Source organism: Lepidothrix coronata, unplaced genomic scaffold (assembly GCF_001604755.1).
Source record: "Lepidothrix coronata isolate B3197 unplaced genomic scaffold, Lepidothrix_coronata-1.0 Scaffold36, whole genome shotgun sequence".
Taxonomy (NCBI): domain Eukaryota; kingdom Metazoa; phylum Chordata; class Aves; order Passeriformes; family Pipridae; genus Lepidothrix; species Lepidothrix coronata.
This window is the reverse complement of record NW_016690216.1, coordinates 5,105,980-5,126,484: the sequence shown is the minus strand read 5'-3', so window position 1 is coordinate 5,126,484 and position 20,505 is coordinate 5,105,980. Positions and strand designations below refer to the sequence as shown.

At 37.4% G+C, this 20,505-nt stretch overlaps 1 protein-coding gene across 1 annotated transcript in view; it reads right to left on the bottom strand.

Annotated features, from left to right (window-relative positions):
- Positions 1-20,505, bottom strand: part of ZFHX4 (zinc finger homeobox 4) — a 149,921-nt gene that overhangs the window by 102,426 nt on the left and 26,990 nt on the right. Inside the window, exon 3 of the mRNA XM_017812414.1 lies at positions 19,490-19,992. Within this exon, the coding sequence (XP_017667903.1) occupies positions 19,490-19,992 (503 nt within the window). The remainder of the gene's footprint in view (positions 1-19,489; positions 19,993-20,505) is intronic.

Below are 20,505 nucleotides of genomic sequence, written 5' to 3'. Positions count from 1 at the left end.
TGTATAGAAGTGACAGTAGTTCAACCAACTGATGCCCGAATGTGCATATTCAGTCAGTCCTAATTTGACTCTATCATCTGCCAAGAAGGTGAGAGTACGTTGGAGTTCCCACATCAAACTCTCCACAATTTTTCATTGTAACTGACTTAAAATATTCTAAAACATATACATATATACATTTCAATAATCAATACGATTAGTTATGTACATGAATATTTAATGACCCTTTGAACTAAAGGTTCAACAGTTTAAGAGACTGGAAATAAGAAACAATATTTATTTCATTGGTGGGTTTTAGTATCCTGAAAATGAAAGAAACAGAAGATCTATTTCTTCTTATTGATAGTACAGAGTTATTTCCTACAGTCATTTGACTAGATGAAAAATCAGCATTTAAATAGAAGCCACCAATTCAAAAGAGTAGTCCAAATCTGGAGTGATTACAACAACACTTTTGTCTGCCAGTTGTCTAGTGGTCCATCAGAAATGCTCTGGTACTCTGATTATGTTTTTTGATTGGGGTATAAGTCATCATAAGTCAGTATTGTCCTTATCAGGATTGTTGCTATCTGCAGAAAAGCCAGGAAATGATAGCTCAGGTAACAGTACCCCTCCTCTTTACCATGTGACCACACTTGCATTCAAGTCATTATACTAGGGAGATTCTGCACTGATGCTCTGTAGTTAGCAGACATCACTTGTCTGCCCTTTCCATGCAACTCTGAGAACTAAAATTTATTTACATAATTTTTAAAAAGCAATGCCCAAATTGAGACCGAATGTTTAAAGATACTGTTGAACTGCAAAAGACATCTGAACATGAGAATTAAAAGAAACTCCAAGGATTGATACTATAGGAGTTAAATTCATTTCAATGTGAATTTTACATTTTGATCACCAAGCAAAAGTGAATTCTTTAAAACACATAAATAAGTTGTGATATGCATCTACCATTGTTTATTACAATATATTTTATTATTTACAGCAACATAAACCACACAAGTTCCCAAAGGGTTAATACAACTAGATGACTGAAATTCATGAGCATAATCCTAAACAAGTGAGTTGAAGTTCTATCAGGTCTATTTCATAGCATCAGGGATTACTGCTAGCAGTCTAATCCTACTGAGCCTAAGGGAGGAACGTTGTATTGTATTTGAAATCCTGGCCAGGAAAGAACGGAAGGTTAAATGGGTGCCTTGCTCTGTAATCAAATATCACAGGCACTACTTATCTATTCAATGAACAACTAACGTAGAAAATCAATTAGGAAACAAATAGCGTCTTCTTTTGAATGTTTTTTTTACCTAACAAAAAGAGAGAGTGAGGAATAAATGGTTTTAGAATATTGTTTAATGAAACTGTATCGTATTATAAAATAATTCTATACATAGACTGGCAAATATTAACTAGAAGGTACAAAATACTCCATAGCAACTGCTGGTGTTTTAACGCTATTTCTTTAAGTACTAGGGCTATTTTCCAGGATAGCATGTATTCAGTCTCTGGAAATTGAGTGTCTTCTGAACATACAAAGCAGCACACAGAAACTATACATACAAAATATTAACTGACTGCAGATAATTGGACAGTGCTCAAATGAAATCACAAATACATATCCGGTTGTTTGTAACTGAACATCTTAAATTATGTATCAGCTGCGAAGAGCATTTCTTCAGCTGTGCATCATCTTTTGTTCACTTGGTTAAAATCCCAGGAGTACTGAAAAAGGCTGAAGCTCCTGCTGGTCTTTGTTCCCAGCAGGGAGAAGTCCCTTTTGGTGGTCTTGAGGTTAACACTCTACCCGCTTCCCCCCCCAGTACCTGTCATTCTGAATAGACTTCACAGTCTGTGCACACAGACAAACAGCCTGACCTGGCCAGCTAGTTTGACCCCTGGGCAGGAAGAAGATCACATCTGGTTATTAATATTGGGACATTAAAAAAATGTAATCTTCAAGGCACTTGGAGAAGCAGGCTGGCAATTATACAGTACGCACTGGATGTCAGTCAGGGAGCATGTTAGCCTGATATTATGTCCGAGAACACTAAAACGTTCATTTTTCTCTGATGAGGGGTTTCAACTACAGTCTCCCTCTGTATCTCTGAAAGCTGGTAAGAGAAGTTAGCCCAAAGCACTTAAATCTTCAGATTATCTGTTCTTCTACTTCCCAATTTTAGTCTGTTTTACACAGTTTTATAATGTACAACATTTGTAGCTGAAAACTGATGCAACTAGAAAAAAACCCACATGATTTTACAGTAGAGGAAGGCAACTGATAAAGGGAACAAAACCTATCAATATTACAATTGACAAAAATGCTTCCCCATTACATTCTCTGCATATTTTACTACTATCCAGATTTTTTAGTTCATTCATTCTAGGCATCTGCATATTAGACGGTTTAAACACAGTTTATATAATTTGATAAAATATACAGAAACACATTTTTACATGCTTGTGATATATATTATACACAAGTGTATGCATACAAAGCTTTATATAGCACAGAATTAAGTGTCATGTGTGAAATCTTAGTTCCACCAAAGTTAGTGGAAAATTTACCTTTTGCTTGAGTTGGGACAAAAATTAACCCTAGCTAAACAACAACACAGAGTCTCATCAGGATACATACTGTGACTATAAAGCCCTGGTCTGACACCTTTATATAGCCAGATAATCATTTACACGTGCCCCCACCAGTTATACCCAAAATAGAATGAAAGACCATAGTTGGAACTATTGTTGTGATATTTTGCTGGTATCCCAGCCTTATTGATGCCACACGGAAGATTTTGTATTGCCAATGTAAAATCAGCACAGGTCCAGCATACTTCACAAGGAGCACTCTGACCTCCCAAGGCACACTTCTACACCTGTCATGTGAAAGGTAAAGGACCATAGTCTTCAGAGAAGTCTCAACTGCATCCCAGAAGATGTTGCAAAAAAAATCTCTGTGCTTGAAACAAGACCTAAAATTGTCTCCAAGGGCAATTATTGTTAATTCTCCAAGCTCAGTTAGCTTAAATCAGTGTTTGGTTTTGCTACAAACCACCATCAAGACTCTTCCCTTGCTTTCGAATGAAATAATTTCCTTTCAGATTACATTGGGCCAACACCCAGGATGGGCCTTCTACCAATGATGTGTTAATCTTATGATCTGTGAGTCTGAAAAAGGAATTTCATAGTACTGCAAGCAGGAATTTTCCAGCTTTCCAAGAGAATGACAGTAGTACTTGTTTTTTAGTTCTAATAGGCCTCGAGAAGTCAGACATTCAAACTGAAACACTATTATGCATGGAAAAGCTATTATAGGAAAAATGTAAGACATTTCTAAAATATATTAGTCACAAAGTCACAGCGGTGTTTTTCCCCCTTTAATATTAGTGGAGCTGGGCTTGGTACACACAATCATGAAAAAAGAGTATTGATACAGGTAAAGAGCATTCTGCAAATTTCTAACATATTTTTCCTAATGCAAAACATGCAGGAGGTTCAAAATGTATCATAGTTTCCTGTGGGATAGTCAGTATACCTTTTTCTTTATTACTTAAAACAACATATCCAACTCAAGTTTGAGACAATAAAACCTTTATCACACTCATCCCAGATAATTAGAAATGCATATCTGATGATGCACATAAACACACACACATACACAAAAGAAAGAGGAAAAGAAGATTATTGACAGAAAAGAGAAAAAATATAAAGTAGTTTAGGGCTTGGCAAGAATGAAATCAGGCTAAGGGCTGCAGAAATGACCCCGTTCCCCATGCAAATAGCAATGTGAAAAACAGACATGTAGAGATGTTGGTAGAGCAGGAAGAAGACGAGGTAGTAATACTAGTAATACACTGAGTGTACAACTGAGGTTCCAAAAGAGTAAAACATGAAGCAAGGATGGCACTGTGCACAATCCTGAGGGAGCTGGCATTTTGGAGTGAAATTCCAAGCTTCAGGCAAGGGAGGAAATGTTTCTGACAGGTTGGGGCCTTTCAGGGTTGAAGCTTTCTAGTTTTAAATAGTAGCTGCTTTAAAAATGCTCACAAATGTGGAACAATTTAGGAGGAGAAATGGCCTACAGATGAGGTGTCTCAGTGTGTACACTCACCCACAAAGTATGTTACAGTTATCAATACCCAGTAACCTGTTTAGATCTGTAAAAGATATTTAGGAGGTGGATTTTATTATATCAACTCACACTCTGTATCAAACAGGGAAACTGCTTCCATGAGAGGGTAAACACTTTCAAATTCAAATTGTCTCCTCTTTTACACATCCTCTTTGCAGAGCAGTTTCTCTGACTCTTCCTTTGTGACTAGCCTTTTATCTAGAGCACCAGAAACAAATGGAAAAGTCCTAGAAATAAACTTTGGGAGAAAAACAGAAACAGTAACCATCAATTTCAGCAAGAAATTACCCAAATAACAGAACTTTTTGAACTGGATAATTTCTCGCAGTAGTGACAAACCACAATAGTCAAACCACAGGAGAGCCATGTCCCAGTCAATTGACAAGCTAAGAAACACTGTTGTTTTGGAAAACTACTCCATCCTTGGAGTAATACTACTGAGATCAGCAATACTACAACAAAGATGGATTTGGCCTACATTCTTCCCAACTCTCTCCTCTCATCACCATTTTAATAGGAAACAAACAATGTTTTTAAAGCTTCAAACAAATTCTATACAGGATAAAAATCAGTAAAAACCCTGTATTTTTCCTGTATCTTTGTAAATATTTAGACTTTTGTTTAACAATATGACCTACCTCATACTAAAGATAGTTCACAGACTCTGCTCATGCCATTGGCAGCTGAGTATCTTTTGTGGCAAATTGAGGAAATAATCCTCACCAAAGACTAAAAATACTAGATGAAAAGTTGGGGGATGGGATGTGTGAATGAGAGCCTGGTGTATGTTTTAGCACCACAAAAGAACAACTGGTGCTCGGAAACAACTGTAATAGTTCACCAAGCCCAGAACACGCTGACACAGCCCAGGCAGGCTCCCTGCAAGGTGAGCACATAAGAAATGAAACCTACCTGAGCAAGGGATCAAAACAGAAGACTGCAGTCAGACCCTACAGCTTGTGACAGCAGCCACTGCCTTTCTGTACCAGATAAAAAGCTTCCTGCAGTCACCACCATCCCGCTGAGCCAGCTCTGCCTGGTAGCTCCCCACGTCTCCCTGTGTAGCGGGGATTTCACCCTCATCACAGACACACTTACATGGGCTATAGCTACTGACCTTCCCAGGTCTCCTCCTGACATGGCCCGTGGGAAGGACAGTGCCCACACAGCTGGCTACCTGACAGCCGGGACTCCTTGGCACAAGCAGAATAACCCTGCCCTCCCCCACTGCAGGGAACTTGCATCAAATACCCCATTTCTGTCGCCCCATTAATGGTAGAAAGGGACCTGGCTAAAGTTAGAAAGGGTTGTCCTGTGACTGTGTTTGTGATACGTTTCCTTATTTCAAGTTTTCTCCAATGACTAATACCCTCTTTAAGAGTTTCAAACAAAAGTGAGTTATTCTAAGATGCAAACTGCTGGACATAGTGAGAACCATTTATATGTATTTCATTTTATGGGGGCGTAGGAAATAAAAAAGGAAAAAATCCTCAATATTTATATACTTCAACTTTTCAGAAAGAGGGAGGGGAAAGAATCTAAAGTATTTCAAACCTAATTTTGTGAAAAAAATATGTAGTGATCTACTGCCAAGATAAATGCCTCTTTGGCTTTAACTAATTAGCACTACTACAGGGTTCAGTAGTGACATTTCAGCAGTAATTGATCCTCCGATGCAATTTTTGTGTATTTCAAACCAGCCAATACATCCAGCCAAGAGAGCTGTGCAAGGAGAGAGGCTGGCAGTCAGCACAGAGGAGCTGATCACCACCTGAGTGTGACCTTGGATCCCGGGATGCTAAACACATGCCACCAGCAGGAGCCATTAGCACTAACCATTCCTGAAAATCAGACCCCTAATGCCTCCACTTTTATCACTTCATTCTCTACTCACAGGTAGCACAGCTGATTTAAATTCAGGTAGTGACTGTCCTAAACTAGTGTTTTTATATACTCACACAGGGACTTGGGAGCTTCCTGGCTTGCTCTGAAATCAGTATTTCATTTCAAATTTTGTACTGACTTGGTGGAGAGGGCATTTGGCATCATATTTTCACATTACTTCACACTACATACAGGGTAACTTAGATACCACATATTTTTTTCTCTTCTAAACCCTAATGTGAAAGGTTTTGATGTCAAGCAGCATGAAGGCCAGAACAATCCAAAAGTCAACGTAGCTCCCACAGTATGAGTTCAACCACAACAGACATCCCATCTGTATTTCATGGTGTACCTTAATAACAATCAATAATACATTAAAGTTAGCACTGAACAGTATAAAAAGAGCACACTACAAAGAGTCAATTTCAGTTATGCCTTAGCCTTGCAGACCAGGCGCAGAAACAACTTCTTCTATTTTGCACCAGTAAATGGATATCTGGGGTAAATATTTGCAGATAGATGGTTAATTAGTTATTTCTATTCTTCAGGCTCAGCAAACAGTTAACTGCCTACAGGCATTTGAACACCAAGCCACTATGTATAGCAATACATATGGGAAAGCAACAGGAGGCAGCTATCTGAAGAGACAGAAAGGTGACATGGGCGTAAGGGGATGCTTCTTTCCTCCACTCTCCTAATATTAGGGGGAAAATAATTCTTCCATGGGGTAATTCAGAGCCGGAGTTTTTAGCTCTCAACTGGCTATGCAGGAAGCAGCCTAAGCATTTAATACAGGCACCTAAAACAGAGGCAAAACAACTCATGGATTGGATACTGACAGATAGAAAACAAGCTAGAGGAACTAGCAGGTCATTTAACAGAAGTTACCCCCATGTCTTCTAACATCAAACTAGGACTGATCTTGCAGAAGTCATAAATGAATTTATGCCAGGCAAGAGCAGCCAAAGAACCCTCAGGAATGCCAGATAGTTTTCAAGATAGCTGAGCATGCAGACAAAATTCAGTACTGACAAATCCAAGAAAATGTATATTAGAAGGAATACTTTGAATCAATCAAACATGTTACTGGTGTCTAAGTTAAATGCAACCACTCTAGGACACTTCAGGATCAGTATGAAGTGGGGGGCGTGGGAAGAGACATGTAATGAAAAGCAACATATTTCCAGCACAGAATGCAGTAGGATTTGTTTAAAGCAGATTATATTTTTGGATGCACCAGGCATGGGACAGTAAGATCATACAGTTCCACTGAGAACAGCGTGTTCAGTTCTGAAATATCTATGTATCTCAAGAAAAATTCAGCAGTGGTAGAAGGAGTTCAGAGATCAGCGACAGGATTAGCAGAAATGTGGAAAAATTTCCACCAAAAGCAACACTGAATAGACTGAAATTCTTTGGTGCATTAAAAGTGTAAATAAAAGACAGGCGTGATAAAAAGACCATAAAATAATCACAAAGATTATTATGAAGCTATAACGATTATGTAGAAAGACCACAAAGAATATAAGAACACGTGATCTTTTTTGTTCTGTTACCAGATGAATAAAAACAAACAAAATTTAACAAATTAACGCTAGAAATTTTTTAAAGCTGAAAAAAAATATATTTATATGCAGGTTAAATTGACTTGTTGAACTCTTTCCTCCTACATGTGATTGAGCCAAGAATTCAGTTTATAAAATTATTTGATGTTTGTGTACCTATAAGGCTACCCCAAGACCACTTTGGAGAGAAAAATATATACTTGAATTCATATGATGTTAATTCATTGTTAAGTACAGAGGACATAAGAGAAGAAAAAGAATTTTCCTGTATGAGTAACATTATTCCATATTTGCCCATGAAATTACTTTTTTTTTGCTTTGCTCTGAGAAGCAACTGTTGTTAGCCAGTCTGTAGCAAAGAGATTAGATAACATGGATTAATGGCATAATTTGCTGTGATAGGACAATGATTGCATAGTTGGCCTATTAATGTGTTGTTGCTTTTAAAATAGCATTCTCTTCTGTTATGGACAGCCACTGCATGAAATGTACTTAACTAACTTTATTTGCAATGGAGTATTTTTCATTAGGACAGGTTGGAAAGATATCTCATTATTAAGTGACTCAGAAAGAGCTCCAAAGAAAAAAGAAATATTCTTTACACCCAGACCAAATCCTGATAATTTTATCCCTAAAAGTGTCTATAAGAAAATTATGAGTAACCGGGAGAAGGAAAATAGAACAAAAATGGAAACCCAACCTTTATTACAGCAGACATATATAGACCTTTGGACAACATTATAGAAGGTGATGTAGCAGCCTGGGGTATGTATGGAAGCACATAGTTTTTAAATTGTTTATGCTCTTGGGAAGTGTACACTTTTATAAGTACACACACAGCTTTTTGTTTACCTCCACTGCACTCCCTGTGCAAGAAACCCAGTCTTCAACAACTGTGATTTTCTCCCTAACACTAGTGTTGGATAATATCTCTCTCTCTGTGATCTTGTGAGCATGAACAACTTCAGACTCCATCTCTAACTCATTCTTCCCAATACTGTAATTCATCCTTCCCAATTACAGACACTCTATTAAATACATGTAAAGATAATTTCTTCACATATGTCCGTCTTTCTGTCTGCATATGTTTAAGTGTTATGCTTAATTATAATTCTATAAGGTCCATTTAGACTGTCAAATATACCAGGGGCCAACCTTTCACTCACCTCTGCTTGGTTAGAGACAAATTTTCTTCTTCCCCAAGGCCATGCTCTGTTTCTTACTCCAGACAGTATTGACATTACCTTCTAAATCTACTAGGACAAACAACTACTAGAAGTAAAGGAGAGACATTTGCTTAGTTCCTGTTGTGGACACATGAGGCACAAAACCTTTGTATCTGGAGAGCACAAAAGCTCTGGGATACAGGTTGTAGCACAAGATTTCAAAGTTCTCCTTTTATTGATTACCAGCTCAACTCTCCTCCATTTCATAAAAATTATTACATACACAGAACACTTCAAAACCAGCATAGCTCTCATCCTTTGTTTGCCCCAAAATGTTCTGGGGCAAATACCAAACTTAATCATGTTTGGTATTTTTGAGGTAGCTGAGGCCACAGAATTCAGTGGAGAACTCCTGAAAAAAATGAAGTACCCTAGCAAGACTTCTGGATCCAGGTCCTACATGTAACATGTCAAGTCACAGATGATCCCACAAACCTATTTTTGTTTTTCAGAAATGAAAAAAAAATCTGAAACTACAAAGTGTCAGTGAAAGAGCAAATCCTTTTTCAAAAAATACCTGTAAGCAGTCCTAATGACTAGTTACAAAGATTTCCATTCCTTGAGTTCTATAAGTCACAGAAATTCAAGTGTTGTGAAGATATTTTTGAAGCCTGACACGCTACAAAACATACCAATGGAGATAGGAAAAGAGAGACAGAGCACATTGACAGCATATCCAATTCACCATGACCTATGAGACTATCTTAGTAAATTAAACAGTGACAAAGGATATCCACAGCCTACGTACAACACCTATTACTGAGATGCATCCGCAATGGGGTTAGTCCCAGGGGACTAACACTACAGCAGTACTTTCAAATCTGCCCAAACTCCAGGTCAGAAATGTCATAAAATTAGTCTTAAACCATTTTTTGTGGCCTGTGATCTTTGTCATCTGAGAGCTGACTTCAGAAAATCTTGCTCTGATATATCCCAGCAGGGTCCAAACTTCCTCCTGGGTCAAAGATTTTGAGTCACAGAAGTTCCTGAACAAATAAGGACATAAGGTTTTCAGAAACACTTGCAGTTCAGCCTCATTTTTTTCCTAATTTCCAGTCATTCATTAGCTGCATACATATCTGCAAATGCCAAAGGGTGTTTCCAAAATAGTAACATCTAGATACTAAAAGCTGTCTCATTTCAGTGGTAAATCAAGCCTTTTTCCATGCTCTCATGACACAAAGAGCAAGAATACCAAGATCCTCTTTAGACTTTGTTTCATTGTTCTAGTTGCAAAAATATCAAGCTTCTGGTCATTCACAAAGTGTTTATTCAATTAGAAAACTTTGTTATTTTTTTGCCTCAATCTATTTCCCATAGAGCAAGTTTTTGTCTAGGTTACACAGAAAATATGAACACTGTTGTGTGAATGGTATGAAGCTGTATCAGGGGAAGTTCAGATTGGACTTTAGGAAAAGGTTCTTTACTGAGAGGATGGTTGGTCAGTGGAATAGGCTCCCAAGGGAAGTGGTCACAGCACCAAGCCTGTCAGTTTAAGGAGCATCTGGATGATACTCTTACTCATATTGTTTAGTTTTAGGTAGACTTGCGAAGAGCAGGGAGTTCGACTCAATAATCCTTATAAGTCCCTTACAACACCAGAAATTCTGATTCTATGAATAAGAAGTGTCCTTCCTTCTCTTTTTCCGTTACGACCCAGAGTTTTGAATTTAGCATAAGGATAATAGCAGTCATACCTGTTATGATACTTGAGCTACTTGTAGCTTTTCAGGATTTTCCATGGAAAATACCTTCATTCTTAATAAAGTCAGGGAGACAACTGACCTCCCCCACCAAAGGACTGCTATAGGCCCAAACTTAGGGCCTAAAGGTCTAAAGCTTAGAATGCCAAAGGAAAAAAAAAAACTTAAAATGAGAAGATATAGACCATTGGAATTGCCCGATAAAGTTCTTGTAAGAAGAGTTTCCACTGTAGGCCTTTGTTTTAAACAGGGTCATCACAATAGGATTGATCTTGAACTTTCTCTGACCTAGAGTAACCTATTTTTCTGTAAAAGGTTGGGTACAAACTATCCCTGAACACCAGATTCCATGCTGTCTTTATGGGTGGAGGTGGCTCTATGGTTCTTTTCTCCAGTAGCAGCATAAGGAAGTGTATATTCTTCTTTGGGAGAGGTTACAAGGGAGAACAGAGACTACAAATAAACACTGTCTTTGGGTAGAACCCTGAACACTGTCTCTGTATGCTAGGCTGCCTGCACACAATCCAGTAAAAATCTATATAAACAAACTATATAAAAGTAGTTACACAGTCATGTAATTTAGACATGTGAATCATGGGAACAGCATGGTTTGATTAACGCTCTAGGATAACAATTTTAAATATAAAAAATTACATTTTTGCTAGGTAACCCAGATAGTCAAATGCTCACTCTTGGAATAACGTTAGTATATTACCATTCATGGTTTTCATTAGCAATATGTAGTTTCCCACTCATGCATATAGCCAAGGAGTATTGCTCATACTCCTTGTATATGACAAAACCATTTTTTTCATTACTGTAGCTGCTACTGCAGTAAGATGCCCAAGGCATGGGAATCTGCACACTTCATCATTCAAGGACTACCTTTGCTCAATTTTTGTTTCCTTCAATGCCCCCGCCTTTAAAAGCTAAGGATTATCTTAATGCCTTCCTTCCCACCGGGAGAGTAGAACATGCAGTTTCCCCCAAGGCTATGGTGCACAATTCTCTGTGTATCTGTCTGCTGTAGAACTGCAGGGTTGGCACCTTCTGCTGCAAACCAAGGGGGTCATTTCCATGACATCATCCTTCATGGCTGTCCACAAAGCAAAGGTCTTGCAGTTCTTAGCAAACCTTCAGTTTTTTTTATATATCAGCATGAGGTTGTATGATGATCAGTCTGAACTATGTGCCTGGTTTAACTACAGCAGTCTAACAGGCAGACCATCAGGATCAAAAAATACTACAAACTATCACTTATAATTAATGGTTTATTAACATAAAAACCCTACTCATGTTTAATGTAATTAGTACCTACTTCCTGTTGTACTGTATTGTATTTTACCCACAAGCACACACAGAAGTTTATCCAATGAAACATGTCTCCTGCATTGGGCCCAATTCTTGCTGAATCTAACAGAAATGGCATTACTCATCATTTCACACCAGCCTCTTCACTGTCCTTTCTTATCCTTTTCTGGAGCATTGCTCTAGTGATACCCCAAAGGAGGAAAAAAAAAAGAAATGCAGAAAATGAATTTATCTGTCTAGCAATATAGACATATATAGCGCCAATACAGTCTTAAGAGCTGTGTATCAAACAGCTCAAATCTCAGTCCTCTACACACAAGGTCTCTAAGGTTTTACTCCCACCAACCCTCCTATAATATCACAATTCTGGCATTTTGTCTGGATGAATTAACAAATGCATAGACCAAGGGAAAGTTTCTTCTAAATCACTTAACAAAAGCAATGGCAAACCTGAATTACACATATGCATATCAAAATATAACTTTCCTGTAGTGCCTCAGTCTTTTTATTTTTTTTACTGCTCATTTTTAAATATATGGAAGAGAGCATGGAGAAAAATCTCACCTGGGAGAGTCTGGCAAACTAATTACAATTCTAGAGAAGACACTTGTAGTAAGTTGCATAATATCAGCTAAAATCTCCTAAGGGTAACAAGAAAATCTATGTTGCAAGGCTGGGAGGGAGTGGTTGCCAAATCCATAGCTGCAATCTATTAATGCACACATACACATGCACTCTCATTGACATAATGCTCTTATATACACTATACACTGCATCTCTAGTTTGAATCTCAATTAGCAATAAATACATATTTCTCTTAACGTCAAAATGAAAGAACTCCAGGCATAAAAAACAGCTGTTATACAGCCATTTTTTGTGTTGAGCATACTGAATAAAGGAGGCTGATCCTCTTTCTACTGCTTTTGCTCTCCTCCTTGCTCACTTCTACTCTCCAAGAGGAGGCACTAGGTCGGGTTCCACTGGGCAGGCTGCACACCAGAAGTCATGTCGAACTGGTCTGGTACAGCCTCTTTTTAAAGAGTAGCCTTACACAATCTCACCCAAAACAGCTCACAGACTGGGATTCTGGACAGTATTTCAATAGAAGAACACGAGACTCTTTAAACTGCGATTTGAGAGCACCTTTTTGTTTTAGTGTAAAGCTGAATATAAAGTATGCTATTTTTTTTACAAGAACCATTAGATAGGACTATCTGAGAGCCAGACATCTGAATATCAAACTAAATATACATGAAATATGTGAAAATTATTTCTCTACTATTTTATTTTAAATTTATAATGAAAATAATAGGTTTGAAATTGCTATTTTTTTAGCCAAGTTTTTGTTTGTTTGTTTTTAATAAATGTACTTGTCTATAGCGTACAAGTACATACAGTAAACATATACATTATTGATATCTTTACACAATGTATGTATATCTGTGACTAGACAGTGTGTTCTTTGAACACAAGTGTCTCTTTATACATGTAAGCACAACAGCATAGTCTGAATCACAGTAACTACAACTTGCAGTGTAAATTAAATTCCATAAAATATTTAAAAGCTTAAATGAACATAAGTACTAAATGAACATAAGTACTATAAAAAAATTTAAAAATACCCTCTATCCTCTGTATCATGAGGTTTGTGTTGAGGAGCAAATTAGAGTAACTTCTGTTTATCACTGAAAACAGTTTTCTTCACCTAAACAAACAACAGGAATAAGATTAAGCAAAGCATGGTTTGGCTCCTCAGATGTGCAGACATATTCCAATTTCCTTTCCACAATGATTTTTATGCAAATCAATGCTGCACAATCTCCTGACCTCTTTTACCGTCATACTGGGACAATGATAGTTCAATAATTGAACTGGCACATATCTAGGATATTTGATTTTATATTAAAAAGTTAGTGCAGGACAATTGAAATGAAAAGAATGTGACTTTCTGTTAATTCCAGGCTGATCAAGCACGAACATTTCATGTCAAACAGAGTAAAGCAAACAAAGTGATTTGGGCTGTGAGTCCATTCGTCCCCACATGCATATACTTCACACCCCCCTCGGTTGTTAATTCCTAACAACGATGCTTTCATCCAGAACGAGGATAATGAGAAAAAACCAAGCAGTGTTCCTTGGGGAACTGTTACACTAAAGTTACCTAAGCACTAAATCCCACTTGTGCCTCTTGCACGTGATAAAGATGAGCAAAGCATTCAATATCCCTGGCTGATTTAAAATCCAAATATGCAAACAGCATTATGGAATCCAGACAGACTATTCTGCTTCGCTGATGACAGATGCAGAAAAAGAGCTGGTCTAATTAAGCTTTTGACTTTGAAACAGCAGAGAAGTGGACACCTCACTTTAAAAAAAGCAGTGCAGAACCCCAGCTGACAAGCAGGTGCTGCACGGTATTTGCATTTCCTGCAGAGGATGCTAGCTAGCAGGACCAAGCAGCTAACCGTGAAAATTCTTGGCCCTAAGTGACCCAAGGACAGACTATAAATCCAGCCTATAAAATATAGTAAAAGCCTTGTTTGTTCTTCCACCCTTTCAATATGTGATGTTATACATTTGTGATTATCTCATTTTATTGGGCTCTTTAGAAAGATGTTTATGATCATTTGCAGACAAAACAAAGGCTCATTGTAAACTCTCTTTTAAATAAGTTGGAAAGTCAATATGAAACAAAGGGCACCACTTTCATGACTGCTTACATGCAAATTATGCTTGTGTGTGTAATATTACAATGCATTTCAGCAAAGGGATATAGTCCTAGCTAATTACAAAGCTAACATATAGTAGTATTGCATTAGCAGCCCAAGAAATTCCTCTTGAATTGCATACATCTGAAAATAGAAAGACATGCTTGTGCGGAAACTTAATTATTTTGGCAAAAACTGTGAGGGCCAGATTCTCAGAAGAAATAAACACAAAGGTCTGCTTTACACTCCCAAGGATCTCACTCTTTGTTTATTCAGAAAACCTCCATCAGATAAAACTTACCATTTGGATTGACTAATTTGCCTTCTTATTTATAGTATCTACAGCTAAGTAACACAATTACTGCTCGGTTTGTGAGTAGGGAACAGAATACTGCTGATCTACAAATACAAAGTCTGTAAGAGACAATCAGCGAGCTCTGCCAGGTTAAAAAAGTTAATGCTGTTGCATTCCACCCTAGGCAAAGAAGACAAGCCTTTTTCAAGGACAGTTCTGACTTAAATGCTTTTTTATGGGTTCAAAGTAAAACATTATGGTAAAAAAATGAATACAGCTTTGTTTGTTTCTTCAGTCATCGTTAGCAATAGACATAGGGGTATTCTGTTTTTGAGCCCATATGGAAAGACCATCAACACTTTCTGCTTCAGGGTCCTTTGCCAAAATACCATATCCCACATGCCTTTTACCTTAAAACATAAAAGGAAAGGTGTTGTTCTGGTCAAATAAAGAAATAATTTTTACTAGCATACGTCTAATGTTAAAGCTGCCTAAATCCTGCCAAAGACATTACAACACCATCTGCAAAACAGATTTTCATTAAATTGATCAGTTTAAAGTTAAGCAGCTAGGCAGATGATGCTTTTGAGCTAACCTTTAACCTGTAACCTTCTTAAACTGAAATCAGGTCATTCCTTTGGGGTAATATCTTTGCCATTTGAGAACATGAGAGGTAAAGTGATCTACCCAAATTTAACTGACAATCATAGCATTAATAGTGTTATGGATCAATATTTTGTCAATAAAGGGAAAACCAAGGTAGTTTTCACACAGCTGAGTATTAGTCTGCTAACTGCTGCCTGTCACTTTCCCTGAGCTCCTAAATAGTTGCATATACGATGTAAACTGCAGTAAACATCCAATATAAAAGCACCGACTATTAAAGCTATTATCAGCAAATTGAATAATATTTTTGATAGACTAACTTCGAATATTTACTTGTGATTAGAAATCGATCATGCCGTTCAGTTACTTGGTTAAGTAAGCTCTTCAGCCATCCCAGTTTACTCTGCAAAAAGGCTACCCTGTATTTATTAATAAAGTATTTGAAAATTATTTTATAAGCACATGACGTGATATATGCCATTCCCTGAATCAAAAGCTATTTGATCAAGCTACAAAATGGCTGCCTTAAAAGCAGTTCCAGCTATATGTACTTTACATCCACAGAGACACATCACTGTCCTGCCTCAGCCTCCCAGATCTGCAGAAGCTGAACACTTCTTCCTGCAGAATGGAAATGCACTCTTGCTATAGAAGCTTTCTCTGTTTACTTATGGAGTCACTGAATGCTTCTTGATGGATGCTGCCAAGAACTTGCAACTCTTCTGTGGTTTAATTTGCTTACATCGAGTTCCACAATTCCAAACTTAAGTCTTTGGGAAATTCATTAGGCCAAGCTGAGTTCACTCAGGGTAAGGTCGTCTTTGTTCTGGTTCCTAGTAGCCACATTACCAACACCACTTGAATACTGCACTTCTGTAAGGAACAATCAGGCCATTTCTTTTTTAAATAACTTAGAAAACAGCTAAAGGTTTCACTTTCCCACATTTAGAATCTAACTCTAAAAGTGATATTTCCGTACTGCCTAAAATTATACAGTTTCAGAAGAGAAGCTCTGATGTTCACGGTTACTTTAAAAGCTATGGTTATGAAAAGACGTACTTTTATTCCATCAGCACAGGAAGAGAAATCAAGCTGTTACGGCAACATTTTTAAAAAGAAAATTCATAAAACAATAACATTTAAATAAATATAAATGACTAAAGAAAAACTTTGAGGTACTTGACAAAGCAAAGGAAAAAAGTCAAATATTCTTTTTCCGTGCTTTCAGATGGTTTTAGTATTAAAGTTTTTATTGCCAAACCATATTCACAGCACCTTAATTTTAAAAGAGTTAAGAGGAGCTGCTTGAATATAAACACAATTCATGAATATTCAGTATCACTCCCAAGGCATATATCTATTATTCATGCAAATTAATGTTCATTTTTTCCTTAGGTGCTCTAAAAGTTTATCTGATGTATCAAGAGGAAAAAAGTTTACAACTCCCTTGGTGTCAACGGTTTGACCAAGACCTGACAAAACTATCAAGTTAGCTAGCAAATAACAGACTTTCAAAATCTCATTTTCACCTTGAGGCCTGAATGTACACCCACAATTAAGAGGAAAGTTTTCTGGGTGACGTACAGAGGCATTACATTCTCTTATAAAGCACACACATCCGGAACATTTTGGTCATTTGGAACATATTGTAGCACTTCACTGCCAACCCCAAGTCTTAAAAAATAATACTAATACCTCAGTTGATGTTTTAAATGAGACATTCCTCTCCTTCAAATTAGCCTTAAAATGAAATTATATAAAAAATAATGTGTGTGTGTATACGCTATCTGCTTTCTCAGAGTCACTAAACCTAGTGAGGTTCATATGTTCAAGCCTCTGTAAGAAGTCATGAGGGACAGAAACTTTTGACACTTCCAATTGTCCTTCTGTAAAATGCAAATCCATGTTACTCCATGTGCAGCATGTGTTAACTCAAACCAACCATCTGCATGTGGTTGAACACCAGAAGAATGTTATTTCTTGCTTAAACTGGAGGTCTGCTGATACTTTTCCATATTTATTCTAACAGTTTACGGAATCCTTTTGCACCAGGATGTCTTTAACTGATACAGAGACTGAACTCTAAAGGCTAGTGGTGGCCATTTGCTACGTATGATAGCAGCACCACATAGGCACTACTGTGCTATTGCTCCATCTAATAAAACGGTATCTGGCAAAGAAGCAGATTCAGCAGCAGGACATTTTTAGTGATGAGGGCTAAGAGATAATACTCGCTCCCTTAGAACTCCACGTCAAATATTTTGTAGAACATGTTGCAAACTGAAACATATTTCATCATCATTTCTGTAGGGATCGGGTTGAGTGAGTGAAAAGACAGTACTGTTTTGAGTAGATAGTTTATGTAACTTCATAGCTATGCCTATAGCTTTTTTTAAAAAAATAAGCAGCTGGCATCCTACTTTCAACAGTCTCTGAATGGAGAACTAAAGCCATCTGAGAAAGCTGCCGGCCTTCCCATCTCCTATTCTATCACTCCTATCTGTGACACCATTTGCAGTAGTATCTCTCTGAATGGTGGCATTATAAAACAAATCATTGAAATAATCCAGGTTAACACTCCAAAAAAGAGATGGTGATCAACTTGGATCATTTAAAAAAATGTGACTTAGAATGTGTCACTAGACTCTCAGCTCTTTTTGCACTTTTCATAACACAACTTTGGATCTTAAAAAAAAAAGCAAAAAAAAAACCCAACTAGCAAAAAAACCAAACACCCTTCTAGAATTAAGGAAAAATGTAATTTAAATAAAATACATTATTAAATTAACAGAGCAGCCAGCACTGTTGGACAATATAATAGACCAAACCTCATGTTACTGCCATTTTTGTTCATAGCAGATACACCAAGGTTACAACTATCAGGTTATAAAATGAAAATCCATGTTACTGCATGTGCAGCATCTGTTAGCTCAGACTAACCATTTGAATGCAGTTGAACACCAGAAAAATATTATTTCTTCTGTAAACTAGAGGTCTGCTGAGACTTTTCTGTATTTATTCTGTGTGTACACGGTTTCAACATGATTAGAAAACCAGCATAGTTGCTGTAATCAGCAGATGACTCCTGATAGTTTAGTTATCACAGATTTCTAGTATAAATCAATAGATAACACTTGCAAAATGGATTTTCTAATCATATTTAGAGCTTGTTACAGTGACTAATGGTTTGCAATATTTCCTGAATTTTTATATCCCCTAGACAAAAGAAGTTTTTAATAAGTTACAAAGTTATTCATCTTGGAAATGAATGTGTTATATTTTGTACATGAACCAAGACAATCAAGCCAATCCAGTAAACACACTGCAGAAAATAAGTTACCCCATAATTAGGGTTTGGAAAAAGTCATGACAAGTTGTGTAATAAATGGTATTCATCACTCCCACATATTCATTATATCCACATAGTTTTTTCCAGTAAAGATAAAAATATAGTTGCCATTCTACTAACATATTTATCTACACCACACCCTTTCATGTTTGTGAAAAATCATTACTGGCTTGGAAAAGAAGGGCAGACAAAAGGATGACAGTGCTTACTTTTGAATATCCTTGGTAATAACGTGGCACGTTGCATGTGCTTACCGAAAATACCAATGTAAAATAACTTGGCTGTGATAGATTGTGGTTGCGAACAGATACATATGCCAGAAAGTGATCTCCTTCCCTATGCATGGAATGGAAAAATCATAATTTTCCATAATCTCCGTCAAGCTTCTGATCAAAATGTAATGGACAAAGTCTGAAAAGGTTATGAGGGATATAAAACTCCTCTAGTCATTTACTGTGAGAGAACTGTTTTTAAAAAAACTTATGGACCCTGTGTTTGCAGAAAGTGCATCCTAAGTGGGCCCCTGGGAGAATCAATGGGACTCATCTGGAGTACTCCTCCCTGACTAACCTGCATAGTTTTTGTTTGATTCTACGCATGTTCAATAAACATTTACTCTGCCAATTAATCAAAGATTTGTTTGATAAGCACTGAAACAGGTAATTTCCTCGCCTACTTGGTGCTGACTGAAGTTGCTGTCACTGGCTTACCTTGTACAGTTTCAGGGCTGCCTCGTGCCTGTGATTGGTAGTGTGTAAGCGCAATTTATCCACGCTGTTGGTGTAATAGTCACAGGCGTTACATTTTAGGTGAACTGGGTTGCCAATGGCAATACACTTCAGCCTCCACTCATTAGTTTTGCCGCCTTCTTTAATGTGAGCCACCAGTTGGTATTTCTGCATATGTTTGTCAGTCTTGCAGTGGAGCTGGAAGTTCGCTTTGAGCTGAGTGTTGTAGTTACAGAGCTTGCACTGGTAGATGTCTCCAATTACAGCCCTCCACTCCTCTTCGGGGAGTGAGCGCTCACTGCTCACATGCACATTTAGGGCCTCCAGGCTGTCAGAGGTGAATTTGTTGCAAACAGCACACTGGAATAGCTTCAGCGCTGGGTCACTGATATAAGGTGACAGCTCTCCTGCAGTAAGGAGGGACAGGTCATCACCCATTAGCTGACCACTGGCAAGCCGGATTTCAGGCGGCAGCTCATTATTTACTACAGGAAAAAAAAAAATTAAAAGGGAAAGTAGAGACCAGCAAGCATAGCACACACAAAGGAATCTGTAAAATAAAGCCTTGACAAGGAGTTTGCTTTCTCTAGAGCTTAAACTATAAAAAGCTGTAATAGGATTGAATCAGGATCAATTACAATCATCCCTTTCAACTTCTAAATTCCCTCATCAGATAGCTTTAATTACTCCTACTGGGCATGATGTCATTCTGGAATTTGTATTTTCAAAGGCATGAAAGTTGATCAATAAAATAACAAAACAGCAATGCTTTTGTAACTTAAAAGGCAAGATTAACTTACACAGCACTAATTGTAGTTTTGTTATATCCTTTAAATGATGATAGAGGTAGGTCAATAAATATATCTACAATATAGTAATTAGGTTAAGCATATCTATACTAACTTAGCTACTTTTGGTACCAGATCTCAGCATTTCTAATTTTAAAATATACCCAGTGAACAACACGGGGACGATGTAGGTACATCAAAAGGAAACAT